The sequence below is a fragment of the Lepidothrix coronata genome, unplaced genomic scaffold (genome assembly GCF_001604755.1).
Source record: "Lepidothrix coronata isolate B3197 unplaced genomic scaffold, Lepidothrix_coronata-1.0 Scaffold135, whole genome shotgun sequence".
In the NCBI taxonomy this organism is placed as follows: Eukaryota; Metazoa; Chordata; class Aves; order Passeriformes; family Pipridae; genus Lepidothrix; species Lepidothrix coronata.
Window position 1 is genome coordinate 342,512 of NW_016690315.1, and position 21,356 is coordinate 363,867.

A 21,356-nucleotide genomic window follows, 5' to 3' on the forward strand; every position below is an offset into this window, starting at 1 on the left:
CATAATTACAAATGACAGATGAGATGTACTAGCTTATGGGAATAGGGTTCTAATGACCTAAAATATGTCTTCAAAGATAATAATGGAGAATTATGGTCCTTTTATTTCCAGCTTATGGAAATTCGTGTAGCTTTATTATGTGAAATTGTTAATTTTGCATTTGCCCTGAATTCTGAGCAATGCTCCTGCAGTATTTATTTAGTATTCTCTGCTATTCTGACAGAGATTAATATTTTTTCTATGTACAGCCTGGTGTTGACAAACTGTAATTTAAAGTTACTTTAAAAAATATCTGGAAGCAACTATGAACTCATAAATATCAATGCAAGGTCTAAGTATGAGGAAGAAAATATTCAGTTGAAAATGCTAAGAGAATCCTGAATGTCATCCAAAGACTAGTCTGGAAAAATTACAGGTCAATACAGAATATTAATTGCATTTTCTGTATTTTGCTCCAGAGATTTGACAGGAGATACAATTGGATTGAAATACTTGAAAATATTTAATCATGCAATCAAAAATTATTAACTCACTGCATTCTAATGTGGAATAAGGAGTTTTTCTCCTTCCCCTCTTAGTTATTACAAACAGAGAACCTTTGAGGCATGAGAGAGGCGTTCATACAGGAATTCAAGGAATCTTCCTAGCGAAGGAGGAAATCAGAAATTAAAATACAAGAAGTAAAGGGAGTTTGATTAGTTGGACAGTAAAGAAAGAAAACTGATGACCACTTTGAGCCTTTCTGTCCAGCCTCTGAGAAAAGAGGACATTAGAAAATTAGATAGAAATAAAAATATGCTTTTGGTGTAAGTAAGGATGAGGTCCCATAACTCTGCATAAATTGTTCATCAGTGGAAGGATCTGGAGGAACTGGCTTGGCTATTTCAGGTAGCTTCAGACTAGACATGACCTCCATCTCTGGAGAGGATGTGGGGAAAACATGTCTCAGTCACCGCATAACACTTCATGTGCTTTTATTAGCAGCAGTTCCTGTTGCATGCTGAAAAATAAAGTGCTGCTTGATATGTTGCACAAAATGTTCTGTTTCTCCTCTTACAAGTAACATTTAGGGAGAAGATGCAGCGAGAATAATGGGAATTATATGCATGCTCATTTCACATAATTCCAACCATTCTACCTTTCAAAGTCCAACCCTCCTGGTGCAAATGCTGATGGATTCACAGCTAGCAGGTTCTGCATTGAAGAAGCTGCTGGCTGATATAGAAAAGTGAGCTAATCCAGACTTCAGTGCATATTTCATTATAACAGGTTATTTCAACACTGGTTTACCTTAAACACATTTTCTAACCACCTGCCAGCATACATACTTCCATAATTTGAGAAAACCTTGGTCCTTTTCAGGAGACTTGCCACTACTCATTCCCTTGGAGAGAAGGGCGGACGAACAGGTTGTGACCACTCAAGGATAAAATCTGAGCCCTGTGCAGGTCATTAGAGATTTCATCACTGTCTGTAACTATGTCAAGATGACACAAAACCTGCTCAAAGACAAACAGACCTGAGACAAAAGGAAGAAGCTGTAAAATACAAGCCACATCAATCTGATTAATTCACAAAATTGAGTTCCTTTAGAATCTCTTTGTAAAATATTCTTACCATTCTTATTAATCTTACTTATTCTGGAAAAATGCCTCTAGTAATATGTAACTAAATAATTGTACCATAGATATCTTAATTAGATATTTTTCTTCCTTTTTCTTTCTTTCCTTTTCTTTCTTTGTTTCTCTTTTTTAATTCTCTGAATTTCCTATTGTTTAGGAAATTATTTTTTAAATTTTAAGAATTTTTAAATTATTTTTTCCCTTTGCCTTGTGACTTTGAAAGCTAAATCCAATGAACTGTATTAACTGGGGTAACACGGTATCAGCATATTTCAGAGCAAGTTAAAGCAGGACTTTCAAAAACAGTCAAGGTGGAAAATGTTCGGGGGGGGAGGGGTTTGCTGAAACTTCAGCTTCAAAAATCATGTGACTTTTCTGACTTGAGAAGAAAGAAGCCAGGCACTTTCTGTTCTTATACAACAGTAGGTTTCCTGATAGCGTGACTTCCTCATTGTGAAATGCAAAACAAAGTGAGTTGAGACAACACAAACACTGCTGTCTTTCACAGAGACAGTATTGCCCATTTTTGATGACAGTATTAGATGTATGTAGTTAGGTTCAGTGCATTCTTTGCTAGTTTATTCAGATTTAATCCCCCTACCAAAAGCCCTGTCCTGAGGGATCCACAACCCATGAAATAAATCTTAGCTCTTCTACTACTAGCCATTGGCTGTTGCTTTGTGACTTGGAAATGCTTCTGTTCTTTGGGCATCTCCCTTTTTGCACCAATAGAGGATAAACAGAGCCAGTTAGGGTGTTTGCATAAATCCTAAATTATTCTTCCAGGGCTCCAGGTACTTTCCACTGTGTGCCAAAGGGTTTTCTTGGCTAACATGAGCCACCAGAATACACACTGGATGTTGGATGTTGGATACACTGAAAAATAGGGTGTGACTGTTGTGAGAGTCAGCAGCATGATAGTGCCTTCTCATATCCCAAACCACTCTTAAGTCAGATTAACCTAAATCTAAGATCAAGAGCTCATTTACAGTATCTAAGGATGGACGTGATAGTTGCACAGCAATAGAAGAGGGTGAAAAGAAAACCACATGTATGCCGAGGAATTGCACTTCTCCTCTGGGTGGCCCAGCTGGGTCCATAGACCACATGGTCACCTAAATCATGATCCAGCTCATTCCTCAGCACAGGTCAACATCTGTAGGTCATGTCCAGAGGGAGAGCAGGGCTGGGAATAATTCCTCCACCCTTTCATACTCCAAAGTCATTTTGGGGAATCTATCCAGATGGAATTTCCTCATCTTACCCACCACTATCCTCAGGGACATCCATACCTCCATTGGGATGGAGTCTCAGCCTCCCTTAGGGCAGACTATTGGCAGTTCCCCCCTGTTTTGAAACCACTCCTATCCTTTGTGCTTCTCCCAGCGCTTCCCCTTCCCCTGCGGTCAGGGGCGTCACGGTGCCTGTGCCAGATTGGAAAACGTCCCGATCCCAAGGGTAAACTTCGGTGTTATGAACTCTTTTCCATCAGGACGCTCCCGCCCGGGGGCGCACCTTGGCGCTAGACACCCTCTCCCGCGCAGCAGGCTTGGATATGGATCACTGCTCCGTATTCCAAGCAAACACCGAGGCCTTTTTCCCCCTGTCTCTCGTCAGCGGTGCACAAAGCGCGCCCCGCGGCCCTTTTACAAGGTGCCCCTCCAGGGAGAGCCCCGAGACAGGGGCAGCGCCGGGCTCGCTTTTCGGGCTGTCCGTGGCAGCGGTGCCGGGAGAGGCGGGGCCGAAGGTCCCGGCGGTCCCGGGGGTGCCCTGAGGGCCGGTTCCGTCCCGGGGAGAACAGGGGGGTCTCGCCCCGCGGCTCCGCCAGGGGGCGCCCCCGCGCGGGAGGGGGGGCGAGTCACGAGACGGCGCGGCTGTTGCCGGCGGGGCCGGGGCAGGGTCCGGGCGGGGCGCGCCCATTGGCTGTGGGCGAGAGCAGAGAGCGCGCCCATTGGTCCGCGCACGGCGGGAGGCGGGGCGCGGGCGTCTATAAATGCGGCGGCAGAGGCCACGGCTGCCACTCTCCGAGCCGGGGAAGCAGGGACCGCGAAGGGGCCGCAGCAGCCGAACGCCGCCGGGACATGCTCGCAGCCTGACTGACCGCAGGTGGCCGCCGCGCCCGGGACACGAATGAAGAAACAGCTGCTCCTCCTGTTCACACACCGGGGACTCGTCAGCCGAGGGGGCCGCAGGGGGAAGCGCCGCCGAAAATGGCTTCGTTCAGCATCCGCGCCGCGCGTCCCGAGGACTGCCCTGAGCTGCTGCGACTGATCAAGGTGCGGGCGGGGCGCGGACCGGGGGGTCCCTCAGTCCCGGCGACGCGGGGGGGTCAGCGCTGACGAGGCCTGAGCAAAACAAGGTGTTGCGCAAGGGCGGGGGGGCGGGGAGAGGCCGCTCACGGCTCCTTCTCTTCCAGGAACTAGCCAAGTACGAGGACATGGAGGACCAAGTGGTGCTAACTGAGAAAGGTACGAGGCGGCGTCAGCTCGCCGGGTGGGCTGCCGAGTGACGGTGTCTGTGGCTCAGGTGCCCGTGTGTTCTGATTTTCCAGAACTGCTTGAGGATGGTTTTGGCGAGCACCCTTTCTACCACTGTCTGGTTGCAGAAGTGCCGAAAGACCAGTGGTCGTCTGAAGGTGAGGCTTCCCGATGCTTATTTTTGGATACTAAAAATACAGAGGCATCATGTGCTTAGTGTTATCGATTGTACATAAGGTTTCACCAGCGAACTGGGGTAGGAGGAGTAGGTTAAGTGGTAAATGCAGTAATGTACAGTGATGCTCTGCTGAAGTGGTTGCTAATCCTGGAAGCATGGGAAGATCAGGTATAACATAATGTACTTGATTCCAGTTTTTCTTGTTTTTTCTTGTTTGACCCTGACTTACCTTTATGTAATTCTGTTGAATCACATTTTTTTCTTTAATTTGTCCCCAATCTTCAGGTTACAGTCTCTAGCTTCGCCATGTACATGGCCCTTCCGTGTACATGGATGGGCGGGGAGGTAACTAAAAGATCCGTTACACAATAAAGTAGATGATCATAATATGAGGTAAGGTCTACAGGGACAAGTGCTGTTCCCAAACCTTTACCAAAGACACAGTAGATCAGAAACCTGTTTGCACGCTTCTCTTACAGTATGTGCAGAAATAGTTGAAATACTCAGGGTTTATGTTCGAGTGGGCTGTTGTTGGAAGAGTTGTTTCTCTTCTTTGTTGAGCCACAGAATTAAAATTGAAGCTGCAGCTTTACTTACCTTGACTTTATGGTACTGAAGGTAAATAAAGCAGCGTGATGCTCTCATGGAAGCTTAAGTTGAAGTGCTTGGAATGCTGCTGTAAAGGTGGCCTGGGATTAGGCCTTCACACAGTGTAGTTACTGACAAATGTACACAGAAAGATCAGTGTTCTTCGGAGTTTGACAGACTGTTCTGGTTGCTAAGGAAGCAGAGCTGGGGCAGTCATCTAGATTGTGAGCTGCTGTGTAAAGTTCTTACTTGTATTCATGAGTGGAAATACTGATAAATCAGTAGGGTGTGCTTTACTTTGTAGAAAAAAGCCTTGTGTTAGCACTTACTGTGATAGTGCTTTTGAGGATTTCAAGGTATGGCTAGGGCAGACTTTGTTCTGTTAGGCTGATACAAGTTTCTCAGAAATCATATTTTCAGTTGTGTGCTTACTTGTAAACTTCATTTTTAATTCTAACCTAATATCAAATGTCTGCATGTTACAGAGAATACATATATTTAAACATGCATGTAAGACTTAATATTTTTGCCTTCTAAATTCAGACAAGCTGAAGTTACATCCTTTGTTTCAGAAACATGTGTTGTGGGCTTTGCCATGTATTACTTCACTTACGATCCATGGATTGGAAAACTGCTGTATCTTGAAGATTTTTATGTGATGGCTGAGTATAGAGGTATCTATTACATAATGAGATTAGTTGCTTATAGGACTTTTTTAAATTTGAAACTTAAGTTTCTTGTTTCTTTTTGTTTCTTTAGGACTTGGTATCGGGTCAGAAATTCTGAAGAACTTGAGTCAGGTATGTCTTACTGATAAGTCTAAACAAGCAGAATTGAGCACAAAGCAGTGTTCTTGCTTTTCTGTTAACTGTGTGGAGCTTTTCCTTCAGCACTACGCTGACTTTAAGGAGGTCACAGGACACTAGACAGCTTAAAGCATTGTCTAGAGTCTGGTAAACAGTGAGAAGTGACCGACAGAATGAACTCGCTGACTGGTGATGCAGAGTTGCTGAGTAATCTCACCGGTTCTTGCTGTGCTCGTGACCCGGGGCTGCTGTGTGAGCCGTGTGGTGTGTCCTGCCTTGCAGGTGGCTGTGAAGTGCCGCTGCAGCAGCATGCACTTCCTCGTCGCCGAGTGGAACGAACCGTCCATCAGGTTCTACAAGAGGAGGGGCGCCTCGGATCTGTCCACTGAGGAGGGGTGGAGGCTCTTCAAGATTGACAAAGAGTATCTCTTGAAGATGGCAACAGAAGAGTGAGAGATTATTCCAGCAAATAAATTCTTTCTGCGAATATATATGCTCTCTGAATAAACTCCTTCTTGCTTTCTATGTTATGTACATGTTGTAGTGGAATAAAGTAGTGTGGATCCTAATAATGAGAACGCTATGCAGGTGTGGTCATAGAGTAATTGGTACTGTGATCTGGAGTTGGCATCTGTGAAGTTCAGCATGTGCTTGTGTGCATCCTTTACCAGTGTGGGCTTGTAATCCTTGTATATGGAAACTTCATTCTTGTAAGTGTCATTCAAATGTGTACAATGTACACACTGGTAGGGTTTGTTTTAATTATTGCCTTTTATAAAAATAAATAGTGTTTTCACTTCACGGCAGTAGTTTTGACTTTAATTCTCACAAACAGTTTTCAGTTAAATAACATGCAAATTAATAAAAGACTTGCTGATTCACCCAAACATTTTCACAATGAGTGAAACAATTTACTGTGGTCTCAGTGGGGTAAAAGGTGCACTTGTGTAGCCATGGGACCCAGTGGTGAGTTTTGATCACCTGAGTGTTTGGAGGGGTTTGAGATCAACCTTTACTTTCTGTGTCGTGCAGAGCATCCTATCTTGTGAACTAAATTTTAAGGTACAGCTGGGGTCCCTAAATCAGGCTCCTTCTCTCTGGGAAGCAGCTCCAGAAAATCTGGAGCTTGAGCCTTCCAGTTACCTGCAGATCACCTCGGTTGGAAGGGCATAACCTTTAAGGGGAAGATGCATCCAGGTGTGGTTTTAAAGCCTAAGTAACAAAAAAAGGTTTTGACTGGTCACATGTAGGAGAAGGTATTTTTACAAACCACAAAAAAACCTCCCTTGTGTGACTTTAAAACACCAAACTTGAATGTTTCTGGTGACCTGGGTTTCTGTACATGATTTCAGATAAGGTTCAGCCTTTCTGCCTGTGCCTCCGTGCTACATAGTCAGTGGTGCTGAGCTGCCTGAAATTAAATGCTGTGTTAAGCACTTAACAGAAAACAGATACTGTGTATTTAAGCCTTTGCACAGCAGTAGGTGAAAACAATGCTGCTCAGCAATTTTTTAGTTGCCTTTGAAACAAGTTAATTTTGCAGTACTGTGTTGGCCCTTCTCTTAAATTGATGGTGAAAGCGGGTGCATGCAAGATTTACACTGCCCCCCTCTTGCTCTGTGGTAACCCTGCAATAAAAAGTTTCTTTTGGCCAGCACTGCTTTTGCTTCAAAGGAAGGGAAGAGACTTCTCTGCCTTATAACATTAACTGGTTTAAATAAAACAAAGTTTTAAACCTTTTGGTCACTGCATAAATCACATATCACTTGGAAGATATTTCCTCATCCTAGAGAGCAGAGGGCAGTGACTGCTTCAACTACAGGTAATCCTGAACTAATTTTAAAAATAAGGTATCATTGCCTGGGGCCAACAGCAAGCTGTGCAGGGCATTTAGCATGAAACTATCCTTATTTTCTGTTTTGTTTCTGGTTTTAGCTGAGGTGTAATCAGCAGTGTGCCAGTTCTGCCCAGGTGTGACGTGTGGCTGTCAATTGTTGCCTCAAGAATAAGAAGACTAATAAAAAATACATGAGCTCTTAAAAGAGAGCAGAAGGTAGCTCTTCCTTGGGGGCATCAGTGGATGAGAAGCTCAACATTGTCTTGGCAACATGTGCTCACCCCAGAAAACCAACCATGTCCTGGGCTGCATCAAAAACACTGTGGCCACCAGGTCGAGGGAGAGGATTCTGCCCTTCTACTCTGCTCTTGTGAGACCCCACCCGCAGTACCGTGTCCAGTTCTAGGGTCCCCACCACAAGAAGGGCACAGACCTACTGGAGCGAGTCCAGTGGAGGCCACAAAGATGATCAGAGGGCTGGAACGCTTTACCTATGAAGTCAAGCTGAGAGAGTTGGGACTGCTCAGCCTGAAGAAGGCTCTGGGAGACCTTCTAGCAGCCTTCCAGTACCTAAAGGGGCTACAGGAAAGCTGGAGAGGGACTTCTCACAAGAGCATGTATTGACAGGACAAGGAGAAATGGCTTTAAGCTGTAGGAGGGCACGTTTAGATTGGCTGTTAAGAAATACTTCACTGTGAGGGTGCTGAGGCACTGGAACAGGTTGCCCTGTGGATGTCTCATCCCTGTAAGTGTTCAAAGCCAGGCTGGATGGGGGGCTGAGCAACCTGATCTAGTGGGTGGCATCCCTGAGCAGGGTAGGGGATTGGAACTAGATGGTCTGTAAGGTCCCTTCCAACCCAAACCCTTCTATGATTCTGTGATATATCCAAATGGTTGTCTGGACAAATTCCAGTTGTCATCACAGAATCTGTCACAAAATTACCCTGTTGAGCAGGTAAATTTCTGCATAAGAAACAATCATTTCCAGACACTGCCCATGGCTGTGCAGCACCTCAGCTGCTGTGAGAGTACTCATACCATGCACGGGAGCCTGAGATTCAAATCCCTCTCCTACCCAAGGGGAACAGAAATCTGTTTCTCGCTTGGCCGAAGATTAAATGCCAGGCTACAAACCTCCCTACTTGCTCTTGCTCACCCTGTAGTCTTCTGCAATTCAGCAAGCCAAAGGAAGTGAGAGTAAGCCCACCCAGGGAACAGCCCAGTCGCTGGTGATGGAGGTGGAATGGGAAGGATGAGATGGCCTCCAGCAGCTCTTGCTGAGCACCAGGGTGTTGTCTCTTCTCCTTGGTGAAGCTGCAGTAACTTCACTGGCTGCTCTGTCAGCTACATTAACCTACTTGTGCATCTCAGTCCTACTGCAATCTGGTTTGGTTATTTTAAGCTGTGCTTCTGGCTCCGTGTATCAGACCAGAAGGTGATTGCTAGTAGAGCAGTTTAAGAATGTTTTTATTTTGAAATTAACAGTTCATTAGATATCTAGGCCAGACGTGCTTCAATCTCAGGCCCCAGACTTCTAGAGCACAATAAAGCTATCAAAGCTGCATGACTGAATGGAATGAGCCAACTAATTAGGCATTATAATTAGGAAAGTAAGCAGCTTAGTCAAATTTTCAATCAATTTAGAATTGTTTATCGTATTTTGTTCATCTTCTATCATTGCATTTTCTAAACAGATTTTTATGAAATAGATTCTCTGGGAGTCACAGAAAACAAGTGAGGCAGTTCTAAATGAGAAGACCTTTTCTAGCCACTGGTGATAATTTTAAACATTCATATATGAAAGGAAAGACTGACACTAACCTTTCAGATGTGACATGTGTTGAGATCCTATTAAGCAGTAGGGTTTTTAAAACCAGCAGAAATATTCTCACAGTTTTGGTAACAGTCTCCAACAGTGATATGGTAATGCCATGGGTCAAGACCAATTTTAAATTCCCTCAGTAACTTTCTCAAGCTACCAGGACACCAAAGTGACTCTGGTACTACAACTGAGACAGGCAGCAGAGTATTTCCTGTGGCTTTAGGCGCTGGAGAAACCTCACCTGGTGTGCCTTTTTTCGGCTCCAGGAGCACGATCACACCACCGAGCTGCAGTGCGAGCGTATGATGGGGGCTAAGCAATGGCTTTGAGCTATTCACTGGTATCACACCAGTGGGATCCCGTCACAGCAGGGGTACAGGGCTCGCGGGTGGCCTGCAGGTGTGTCACCCTATTCCCTTGCCTGCCTCAAGGGAAGAGTTAGAGAGGCGGTGTTAATGACAGTGCTGATAACATCTCCAGGGTGGTGAGGTGCGAAGCTCCTCCTAGCTCTCGCTCTCAAACTCATGACCCAGTAAGTTCTCCTAACGCTGAGCAAGCCAGCAGAAGATTTCGCAATTGCAGTGTTTCCACGCTCCCGTCGAGTGGGGTCAGAAAGGTGGCCTTGGACAAACTTGCGGCCGGAGGATGCGTCAGAGGACCGTACCCGACTGCAAGCAGAAGGAGCGCCGGGCTCGCCGCCCCCTCTCCACTTGGCCTTTTCCTGTTCACAGGCTTCTGCATAATGATCTGAGCCGTAGCCATAGCGACGGCATGGAAGGAGGCTTTTTTTGTCTACATAATTTAAGTTAAACCAGAATATATGCGAGAAAAACAACCCTTCCCCCTCCCCTCTTCTTGTAAAGAGCCTTTGCTGACAACGTAATTCAAAAAGCCAATGCAAACTTTTCCTCCAAAGAGCATAGGGGGGCTTCAATGCATTCCTGCATGCGGTGTTTTGTCTTGAGAGACTCGCCATCCTGGAGCCTGGCCCGCTGAATGCGAAAGTCTCAGCCGCAGGGAAAACACCAGTTACGTATGGAGAGGGATTCAGGAAAGCTCTGCATAATTCCCCGCCACACGGCGCTACCTCGGGCTGGAGGCCAGCCCAGAGGTGTGCGTCACGCCTCCCTCTCTTTGAGTTGACCAGAAGGTTTATTTCCTTCAGTTTGCACAAGTTTCCTCCTCACAGCGCTCGCTCCCTTGGGCTCCCCCTTACATCCCTCGCGGGAGCAAAAGCTGAGCAGCTGGAATGCACACACACACAGGCACTGGGAACAGGCTGACTGATGGCAGCGCCGAGGAAACCCGCCTGGGTTTAAATAATTCACCTCACGTAACAGACTCGGCTTTGCCCAGTTGTTTTCCTTGCTTGGGCAGGATTGCTTAAACACCTTTTTTTCTTTTTTTTTTTTCTTTTTAGGAACTCATGTTTCAGAGAAGTGGCCGCTATTTAAATAAATGCATCGGCTGCTGTCTGAAACAAAGCAGCACAGCAGTAGCATGCCAGCTGCTAATGTTTAATCTCACTGCAAACTCAAAGCAGGCTCTAACTTCACCATCCAGTCGCGACTCCCTCCCCAGGCTCTTCCTTCTCCCGCCCCCCCCCCCAACCTGGCTAACCGGTTTTGCTGTCCAGAAGGTTTTTGGTAAATGCAATCTTGATGGAGGGCTTCAGAATCCATCAGGAGCTCAGACTAGTCTCAATAGGGAGCACTTGGAGGAGAGGGTGTAAGGCTGAGGACTGTGATGTGGGCTCTGGGGTAGGAGCACAGCCCACCACAACTGCAGCCCTGCAGGATGTTCATCTCCTGACCCTCAGGCCTCTCCCTACCACGTTCTGACTTTTTCTGCAATCAGAAACACTCCCCATGGTTGATAACAGAATAAACCACAGGTTTATTAACTGCAAGTAGGGAGGGATGGGGAGCAATTCCATCTTCAAACCTGTTTTGGTTTTATTTCACAGATTTACTCCAGGCCAAAGCAGGAGATAAAAAGCCCCAGGAGATAATTAGTTCATGAGGGTGGAAAACAAACACCCTGTTCAGAAACTGCTCTCAGGTAAGTAGTTTTGTTTGTGTTTTGAACTTTGCATATTTTGATTGTTCGTATAGCAGATGTCAGCTGGTCACATCCACTCAAAGGGAAAAGGAACCTCCATTTCCTTGAACACTGTTTCCCTTCTCCATCAAAACAGAAAAAAAAGAACGTGCTTTGGTAAGATGAAACCAGGTGCCTGTCCTCTCCTGAAAGTTTGCTTTACAGCATGATGAGGTGGCTTAACATCTTCACATCACCTCCTGGGAACCCACTGAGCAGGGATGGGACATGAACCCCTGAAATTCCTACTAGAAACCTTCCTCCATATGAGAAAAAAACATGAGAGAGAAGGTAGATTTCCACACGAAAGCCCATCAGTGTTTCCAAGTAACTGAATATTGCAGTGTTGTTTTCAAAATGCACTGATAAAAGTGCAGGGTGAGATTTTTCAAAGCTGGTTACTATAATTAGGCACCCAGATACCACAGCGAAGGTACCGTTGAACAGTCTTTCTTTATTGCTCTTATGAGGAGCAAACTCCAGTCTGGGCTCTCCATGACCTCCCTGAACTTTCTGAGACACTGACATACAAACACCACCCCACAGCTTGCACAGGAGCAAACAAAAGACTCATAGTCTCGTGCCTTTTGCAATCAGTTCACATGACAGAGTTTGTGTTTCTTCCCCAGCCAACTTCCTACCATGGAGTAGCAAAAATGTACAAGAGGATTTCCCACCACAGCCTGAATGTGTTTTAGCTACAGTCGCAGGCACAGGGGTCTTTTTTTTTTTTCAGAGTTAACATAGAGGGACGGATCAAAATCTGCATTCACTGCTCCTGGAGGTAATAACCCCTGTATAGAGCTGTAGCTTTGCCATTGGGGCAGAAAAGGTAACTTAAAAAGGAGGCGGGAGGAGAGGTTTGCAGTGCTGAAGGAGGCCAGGTGCAGGGGCTGACCACAGCCTGCCACAGGAAGCCACGCATCCGATGGAGGAGGCATCAAGGGAAACAGTGTAGGCTTTACTCCTTCCAGACAATGTAGTCAAAAGAAACTAGAAGACTCTTATTTCACAAATTCAGAAGTCTCAGAGGTAAATTCCTGGTATACATTCATAATTTCTGCATTACTTTTATTGCCCATTGATCTCATTAGCCATAACTCAATGCATTAGCAAGCACTGGATTTTGTGGTGTAGGAGCAGGAATTATTGCTGAACAGCAACTGGCAGAACTGGCAGAGAGAGGCAGTAGCAAGTGCTAGTATCAAAGAAAGAACACCTTATTAATCCAGTTTTAAACAAAACCAAACCCAGCTGAAAATTCAAGGGATAGTGGCCATCAGTGTATGCTGTTCCTTAGCCAGGCAAGGAAGCACACCCATTTTATGTAACCACATATCTCTGAAAGCTGTAAAGCTGTCAGACTGTAAAAAAGGGTGATAAACCAAAGTCCACCACATTACAAAGTACAGCTGGTACAAATGATGGTGAAGTGAGGACAAGGTTAAAGAATCCCAAAGGAAAACAAAAATAATTTACGTAAGCAAATACTTGGGATTTATAGGCATGAGTTGACTACCTTCTCTGCACAGAGAAGTAATCAAATTATTTTGTATTTCCATGCTGGGTTTGCCATAACCATGATTTGACTGAAATTTGATTACAGAAGTCCTGCAGGGACCCAGAACCCCAGAGCTCCTTTTCTTGCCATTTGGGCTTGGTGTCAACAAGCTATTATTTTCTGCTGTTAAAAGCCAAAGCACTTTTCACTCCTACAGCTCAGCATAGTCAGACATCCCTGCTTCACTCCCAGGCAGGACCATGTTTGCCTCTAGGTCCCCATAGCCATGTGCCTCTCCAGCACAGTTTGGGCAGCTGGCATTTTGCTTGCACACACATCTGGTTTCTCAGCTAGTTTATTTCTCTAGCTGTGTTTATTTCTGAAATAAACACAGCACTGCAAAAGTGAAAAGTCCTTTTAACACAGGTCTAAAATCAAGAAAAAGTGTAGAGGAGGATGTGACATTTTCTCCTGTTTGATCCTAGAGAAGCTGTTGAGCCTTTTGGATCCAAGAATTGATGGTCTTTTGATTTAAGATATAAAGGACCAGGTGCTCCTGTTTGCAGAAGTAAAGGATGTAAACCAGATGTAAATCCACCCCAAGCATGTGCAGCTTGCAATAAAAGGTTAGAAACACAAGTGCGCTGTGGGCTGTGCTGGGCCAGCCTTTACCTCTTGCTAGGGTGCAGCCCCAGTCCCTCAGCTGACCTGCAGAAGACATTCCCCACAAACAACTCCAAGTGTCAAATTCTCATAGTCACCTCTAGTGACACTGCAGCCAGCAAAACCTGCCTGGCTGCAGCACGGGCAACATCTGCAGGATCAGCACCTGCCAACACACCACACGGATGCACACCATGCCAGTTGGAGCTGAAACAGCATCCTTTTCCAGTGAGGCTGAGGCTCATGACATGGCAAACAGTATTTGAGAACAGCCTGGGTTTGTCTGAGACAACTTCTCTGCAGTGAGTGAGCTGTGGCAGTTGAGATTTAGTGCCTGCCAGGGCACCACAGCCAGAGTGATGTACATGGGCTCACTGTAGTCTCTGTGGTGGGAGCGTGTTGGAGGAGAAACCCACTGAGGTAAACACGGGCAGATGTGGGGAGCGGGTGTGAGTTCATCCCTCCTCGGGCTTTTGGGCATGCTGAGGGCAGGGGAGGGCTGACAGTGGGTTTGCTCTGCTGCCAGGCCCCCTCAGCAGCTATTTTACATCACAGGAAGAGGAAGCTCACACTTCTTCAGATAGGGAAATGTCTTGTCTGAAGAGGCTTTCAGACTTGAACGTGACAGGCAAAGGGTGTGTTATGGCTCCGTGGGTGCACGCTTGGCTGCCTGTCTCACAGGCTGCTTCCCAGCACACTGGGTGAAACATACACTCAGTTTTATAAGTGAAGAAATACAGTTCCCTGCAGTGAAACAAGTGTTCCCAAAAACAGCTTTCTGCAACACAGCTGGCACGAAACACCAATATTTTTTCCAGAGAATCTCTTTTACCAAAACTCTGCAAACTCAGCCACCACCCCAGGCTGGGCAAGTACAGCCAGGATGATGTCCAGGGCTGACCTCAAATCAGCCCTCAACCTGGGAACAACTTCCATGGACATCTGGCAGAGCTGCCACCACTAACTGAATCCTCCTTTTCTTCAGTGCAGTTTATTTAGTCCCATGGTCTCATGTGTGACTCGCATCATGTGTGAGTGAGCACACACATGTGAGTGCCTCTTCTTTTGCCCCATTAAAGCTACAGCTAAAAGATTTTCCCCGCAGAGATATAGTGGAATTTTACTTCATTCACAGCAAATACACTCAGTACCTGAGTGATAATGTGCATAAATAGTACATAAGTTGCATCTGATTACGATACACTTTTTTGTGTAGTTTCCATTAAAGGAATAACAGTGAACTGCTAATGCCCATATCAAACTGTGGGATGAGTGGATTTACAGTGCTCTGGGTGAAGAACTGGCTGAAGCGCAGGGCTCAAAGGGTTGCAGCGAATGGGGCTACATCTGTCTGGTGGCTGGTCAGCGCTGGTGCTCCTCGGGGCTCATTTCTAGGGCCAGTCCCGTTCAATGGACAGAACTGCTGGGGCTGTCTAGTTTGGAGAAAAAGAGGCTGAGGGGCAACCTCATTGCTCTCTACAACTTCCTGAGGAGGAGAAGTGGAGAGGGAGGTGGTAATCTCCCTGGGACCCAGTGATGGGATACATGGGAACAGTTCAAAGCTGCATCACCAGGGGAGGTCTAGACTAGACAGTAGGAAGCATTTCTTTACCAAGAGGGTGGTCAAACCCTGGAACAGGCTTTGGAGAGGTGGCTGATGTCTCAGGACTGTGAGCATTCAAGAGGCATTTGGACAATGCCCTTAACGATGTGCTTTGACTTTTGGTCCCCCTGAAGTGGTCAAGCCATTGGACTAGATCTTCCTTGTAGGTCCTTCCCAAGTGAGATAGGTCTAATCTGTTCTACTCTGTATTACAAGGAAATCTACAGAAAGTGTTGAAGATATTAAACACTGAATTTATGTATAAAGTAATTTGTCCTAAGTGCTTTATTCTTGAGACACACAACTGTATATTTAGAGAATTAAATAAGAGACTTTCACAACCACCAGTAAGAAGTGTGTACTATACCCTCTGTTTCGGGAATTGCTGTGTCTTGCAACCAAGAGCCATGTTTTGTGTCCTTTGCCCAGCCAAGAAAGACATGCTCCACCCAGCAGCCACAGCAAGTCCCCAGTGTGTGCCAGCAGGGCGAGGACCTGGTCCCCACAGCAAGGACCAGCAGCCCCAGAGTGCCCCAGCACCAGCTGACCCCTGCCAGCTGCCTCCCCAGAAGTGTTACAGGGTTTTCTGGCAGGGGAGGAGAGCCCACATCCCATCGAGCCCTGTGGCAGGGCTGACTAATGGCCAAGCCACATCTCCAGTGCAATCCTGTTTGCTTACAGTGAGCCAGTCTCCCTTCTTTTCCTGGGGGGCAGTGGCTGGGTAGCATTTGGGCTTCTTTTCATTCCTTTTGCTTTGTAAAAAAGGCAGGAGGTCCTGTGGTAAGCCTCTGGGCTGTGTTGCCTGATATGTGGGGTCTCAGCATCATTTCAGAATCACCTTCCTTGGGCCATCGCCTCAGGAGAGGCCTCAGTGCAGCCTGACACCATGAGCTCACACCAGCACTGCCAGGAATTCCAGCTTCCTGCAAGGGAGCCCTAAAAATACCGGTCGGGCACCCAACACCTGCCAGTTTGTTTTTAGTCAGAGGCCCTGCGACACTTGGTTTCATCTGTTCTTTCCTGCCCTGTGACAATCCCTCATTCCACTGACTCATCTGAAGGTACATAATGCCCAAGTAACTTGGCACTCAGCAGGAAACCCTCCTCTCTGCTGTGGCTGATCAAAGGTAACCTTCAAGAATGCACCAGAAAAAACATCTGGTGCAGTTTTCCAACAAACTGTTGGTAACATTTATCAATCCAAAACCACCACTGGACTGGGATTATCATATTACATATTACTTCAGGGTGTCTAATTATGTTTTCAGTAAAATAACAGTGGTTTGTTAATCAATAAAGATTAACAGGCTTAATCTGTATTAATCTATAAAGAGATTTAGGGCACTATAATGGCACAGGCACACTTGGAGAGGCCCATTTAGCTTCTTTGTTATAAACACACTTTTGCTTGTCTTTTCCCTTTCTTTCTTTTTTAGGACAAATGAAATAGATCAGATTAATAAATCAGTCCCTAAATCTCCATCCCAGGAGAAACAAGGAGATCTTCTGATTGCCTTGCTACAATAAATTGTTCTCTATTAAATTTTTTTTAACATCTCATAGTAATTTCCTTTTCCTAAAGTCTAAATGTTTAAACATCAAAATGTTTAAAGAGTATATCACCTAGAGCAATCACTAGAAAACTCATTATGAAATATAATAACAAGACTTTGGGGCTACTGTAGCACCTTGAGTGGAATCAGAGTTGGAAAGGCTGCGTCCCTGGGTGTTTGCCCATCTCCAGCCTTGTGCATCCTGGAGAAACAAGTCTTCCTCTTACACAGCTGAAGTCATCCACAAAAATATCCCTTAAGATTTAACCTGGGGAGGAGCATGTGGCCCCCTCCAACATTATTGCTGGTAGTAGAAAAGGGGAGAAAGGAGAAAGGGATTAGATGAGAAACCAATCCTTACTAGTGGGGGAAGAAAATCAACAGTGGAGAGCATGCATAAAAATATCTACTACAGTTTCTTTGCAGGATTTCACTGTGCCCTTTTCAAACCACAGTGAACACTTTTTCTCTCTCTTGCTTTGCTGTTTCTTTTTTCCTTTTGTCCTCATCCCCACACTCACCACGGAGGGAAGGTCAGGTCTGAAGACCTTACCTGGCCAAGGGTACCAGCACGTATGTCCCGCTAGTCAGGACAGCTGTCCCTTGAAACTGCCCTCACGTGAGCAGGAAACTGAACCCTAGAAAAACAAACGCAACGCCAACCTCTTCATAAATAAACACTCATAACCTTCCAATATGTCCCTGTTGTGCAAGGCACGCTGTAACACCCTTTCAGGGCTGCTGGTCGCCAGAAGTGCTGCAAAGCTGCTGTTGCCAGGCTTTTAGGGACAGCCACCTGGATCTGCAGCCTCTCCCACGAGGCAGGAGAGGCCACTGCTGGGGAGACAACCTGTGCATACCCATGTCGGCACTGCGCGATGTCCCATGGCCCCACACACCATGTCTGTAGGAATAAGGGCTCTAGGAGCACCAGGAGTCCTCCAGATGTGCTGGTGCAGAGCTGAGGTCCCCTGTACCTCACCTCAGGTGAGGCCATGTGGCCAGCACAGCCACCACCACTAAAAATTAACCCAGCTCAAACCCCTGATGTTTAAAATAAATTACATTTTAAAAAAGACTGAGCTTACTGTTCTCCAGCTTTGAAAAGTGGAAATACTGTCCCAAAATCAGTGATGAAAGCTGCTGCCTTACATGAGAAGGAGCTTGAGGAATCTCTGTATGAGAAACCTTGCAAGCAGGAATGATGAGGTGTCCGAATTCCTTAAGAAAATTACTGAGGTGAGAGAAAAATGTAGGGAAGACCTCAGCAGGATCCCCAGCCCAGGGAGGTGCTCTGGGCAAAGCCAGGAAAGTCCACCAGAGAGAGGGATCACAAATGCAGCGAAAGGAGAAAGCTGAGAGGAAGCAAGTTGGTGCAGAGAATTAAGTCAACAATCAAGTATGAAAACATCACAGGATCTTCTGCCTAGGGACCCCAGCGCTCAGTTGCTGCAGACATGAGCAGAAAGAGTCCCACTTTTCCAGTTGGGAGAGGTGGTGCTGAGCTCTCCCATGCTCCAGAAGCATCCCTCTGGGGCTGGCAGGTGAGCCAGACGGGTCACTCGATGCTCCTCAGCCTTGCTGCAGGCAGAGCTGTTTTTCAGCTGCAGGCAAAGAGGGGAGAACTCGTGTGCAGATAAAACCGCTCCCCTTATACCTTTCACTTCACAAGGAAAACACAAACATACAGGAAGTCCTGCAGGACTACTAATTAAAATTACCACTTCACACCTCCTTAGGAGTTATGATTTTATTTGTGGCAGTTTACTTGCAACTGATGGCTATGAGTTTATTCATGGTAGTGCCCTTTCAGGATAAAAATTGTGCTTCAAGCACAGCACAGCACATTCTTAGCTAAGAGACTTGTGGCCTGAGGTATGTAATGAGATCTGCACATCTGTGTTGCACTTCACCCTTACCTACTGGGAGACTAAAATCATCTGGCTTTTTTGCATACATAGTTCAGTTACTTTTGGGTGTGAGTCACTCTGGGCTGACTAGCCCAGGCTGAGGGTGCTTTTACACCACTGCTCCTCTACCATTCCTCAAGAAGAGATTCCCTTTAGCGGGCTACCCTCATCTGCAAATAGGGCAATGGTGTACAAACAATAATGCTGAAAAGCAACTGGTAAATACCTGGCTTTTTAAAGAGTTCGAGAAAGGTCACGGTAGTAAAAGAGGATGCACTCACATTTATATTACCTCTTTTTTCCACAATCTAAGCCTTCTTCCCCTTTACTGTTTTCTTCTTGGTCAAAACACAGTTGCTGATTTTAGCAGCTGTGTATCTTGCTCTCCTGTACAAGGAGAGATCATCCTGATCTTACTCCATTGAGGCAAAAGTACAGCCAAAGGTTATTTGACCCCAGGGACGTGTGCTTGTACAGTTGGATGCTGTGCAAAAGCTGCTAAATGGCAGAGGACTCCAATATTATGTATTAATTGGCTTGCTCTCCCACTTGGCAGGGATGGGGGGAGGAGAGCAGTGCACATTTCCTTCTTTCTTCCTTCAGCCAGTAACAGCTCATCCCTTTTACTGTCAGATGAACTCGAGTACAGGAGGGATAAACACAGCAGACCATGCCTCACTAATCTCCCACTGAACCACAGACAGGACAGTAAGCCCTTTGCTCCTGTTAGAAGCTGAGTTTTCTCCAGCATCTCCACTCAGTTCAGCGCACGACGGGCAGTGCTGAGCCCCGAGTCTGCCCCGGCGAGGCTTCTCCTCCGCCCCGCGCGGCACCGCGCCGGGGGCCCAGGCTGACTCACTCCCAGATCCCGATGCCATTCCTCATCTCTGGCAGGATATGGAAAATGTGTCAAGCCTGGCACACGATAGTAAACATATTCCTTTGGGCTGGCTCTGGTGCTTTCACCAGCCCGTTTTAGTTTAGGCAGTTTGTAAATGATGCTGTTAAGACAGACGATTAAAACCCCACTGGTGCGGCTCCTCAGAAAAGGCAAAGACGACTTGCAGAGCGCGGCGCTGAATTACAAAACTGTTAAATTACAAAATTCTTTTTTTTTTTTGTCCGACGCCGAAGTATCAGCGCAGCGCTTTGAACGGAGGTTACCTTTATGATTCACGGCATGAATGAGCGCTTAGTGTGCGCATACAAGAGCCCTGTACGAATCAGGAAATGGCTCTTTCAGGTCTCCTGACAAAAGGAAGTGAGTCTGAGGCTTGCTAAATTTACAAAGAGGACGTTGGTGAACTTAATCTGGGGCAGGGGATGGGGGGAAGGGAAGAATCCCATTTTCTGTACACAATTTTTAAAACAGCAAAAAAGAAATTAAAGGGGCTAAAACTGCGGTGGTGAGGGCTCTCTCCACAGCTGCCTGCCTATGATCCTTAGCTGGTACGTGCATACAGCCACGAAGACTCTTCTGGCTTCATGCTTCAGTGTTTCCCCCACCGCTGGGACAGTGAGAGCTTTCCTACATCCCTGAGGTAAAGCTGTGAGTTGGCAAGGAGGGAGCATCATCGCACACCTCTGCTCGAGGCATTTCCCCCCCCTCCCCCTGCAGAGCCAGCTGCCCGCGGAACGGGGGCACGGCAGGGCTCCTCAGCACTCCCTGCCAAGTGCTGGATGCGGCTCACTTTCAGTTCAAAGACACTGATTACTCCTCGAGGGCACGGGTGCTGCGCCCTGCAGTTGAGCGAAGGTACTTCAGGTGAAGACATGGAAGATTCAGGTGGAGTGGGACACGGAACAGCTGATTTTGGAAGGTTTTGGTACGGGATGTGATATGGTCCTGTGGCCTTCACACCGTAACGGCCAAGGCAGGCAGAAATTCGGTTCTACGTGTGAGGTTATTCTTTATCCAGGCATGCAGTGGCTGAACTCACTTCTACCTTAAAATGCACACTAAGCAAGCCCCTGAAACAAGATGAGGGGCTGTCACGCAGCCCTCCAGCGCTCGTCTGCACAGCCTTGTGGGCCACCTTCCTCAGGTAGGACTGATGGACCCAGGTTGAGAAAAAACAGCAGCAACAGTCTTCCTGATACAGCATCTGTCCCCTCAGCCAGAAAGCGTGTAGCTCGTGACCCATCTTGTTACTTCATGGGCTGCCTCAGGAGCTTCAGGTTAGCATTGCTGAGCAAGATTCAGACACTCAGGCTTCATATAAAGCAATCCTTTAGCTTTAGTCCAATTAAATTCTAGAGTCTTGTGAGGGTTTCTATTCACACTACAAAAAAAAAGAGAAGTTCCCTGACCAGGCTGTCCCATTGCCCCAACTGCTCTGCTTTCATGGTGGGTACAAAGATTCTGGCATCACGACTGAGCACAGCTCAGGCTGCAGCAAGGCTATTCCCAGGCACACAGAAGCAAGTCAACTGGGATCTGTCTTCCTCTCTCCAGAAGATCCAGCAAAGCTTACCCATAAGAGGATCATGCCTCCATAACTGGGCATGATGATGAGCTTTGCATCCCATTTACAGTCTGGGCTGTCTGGACACAGCCCAGACGGACACTGACTTGGTTTGTGTGTTAGTTGGCAGATTTAGACCCTTAAATGCAGAGCCTGACAGCTTAGTTTGGTGCAGGCATTGTAGTCCCATTTCCCATGCAGAAAGGCACTTTTAGAGAAAGAAGATTGGTA

The 21,356-nt window shown here is 46.5% G+C and overlaps 1 protein-coding gene across 2 annotated transcripts; it reads left to right on the forward strand.

Annotated features, from left to right (window-relative positions):
• The first annotated feature begins 3,630 nt into the window (after positions 1-3,630).
• SAT1 (spermidine/spermine N1-acetyltransferase 1) lies at positions 3,631-6,472 on the forward strand. Of its 2 annotated transcripts, XR_001876793.1 has the most exons (7): positions 3,631-3,898; positions 4,039-4,090; positions 4,174-4,257; positions 4,563-4,670; positions 5,438-5,539; positions 5,625-5,665; positions 5,954-6,472. XR_001876793.1 is itself a non-coding variant. In XM_017827140.1 (6 exons), exons 1-6 carry the CDS (start codon positions 3,833-3,835, stop codon positions 6,122-6,124), a joined length of 516 nt encoding a protein of 171 aa, XP_017682629.1. In that variant the 5' UTR covers positions 3,636-3,832; the 3' UTR covers positions 6,125-6,472. The 2 variants fall into 2 exon arrangements, 1 of the variants encoding a protein (XP_017682629.1); XM_017827140.1 differs by lacking the exon at positions 4,563-4,670 and having other exon boundaries at positions 3,636-3,898.
• The last annotated feature ends 14,884 nt before the right edge of the window (positions 6,473-21,356 follow it).

Excerpts from the sequence above, each read along its gene's own strand:
- SAT1 (XM_017827140.1), top strand. The coding sequence starts at position 3,833 with ATGGCTTCGTTCAGCATCCGCGCCGCGCGTCCCGAGGACTGCCCTGAG. Across the intron at positions 4,258-5,437 it reads AGACCAGTGGTCGTCTGAAG|AAACATGTGTTGTGGGCTTT; the intron begins GTGAGGCTTCCC and ends CCTTTGTTTCAG. Across the intron at positions 5,666-5,953 it reads TTCTGAAGAACTTGAGTCAG|GTGGCTGTGAAGTGCCGCTG; the intron begins GTATGTCTTACT and ends CCTGCCTTGCAG.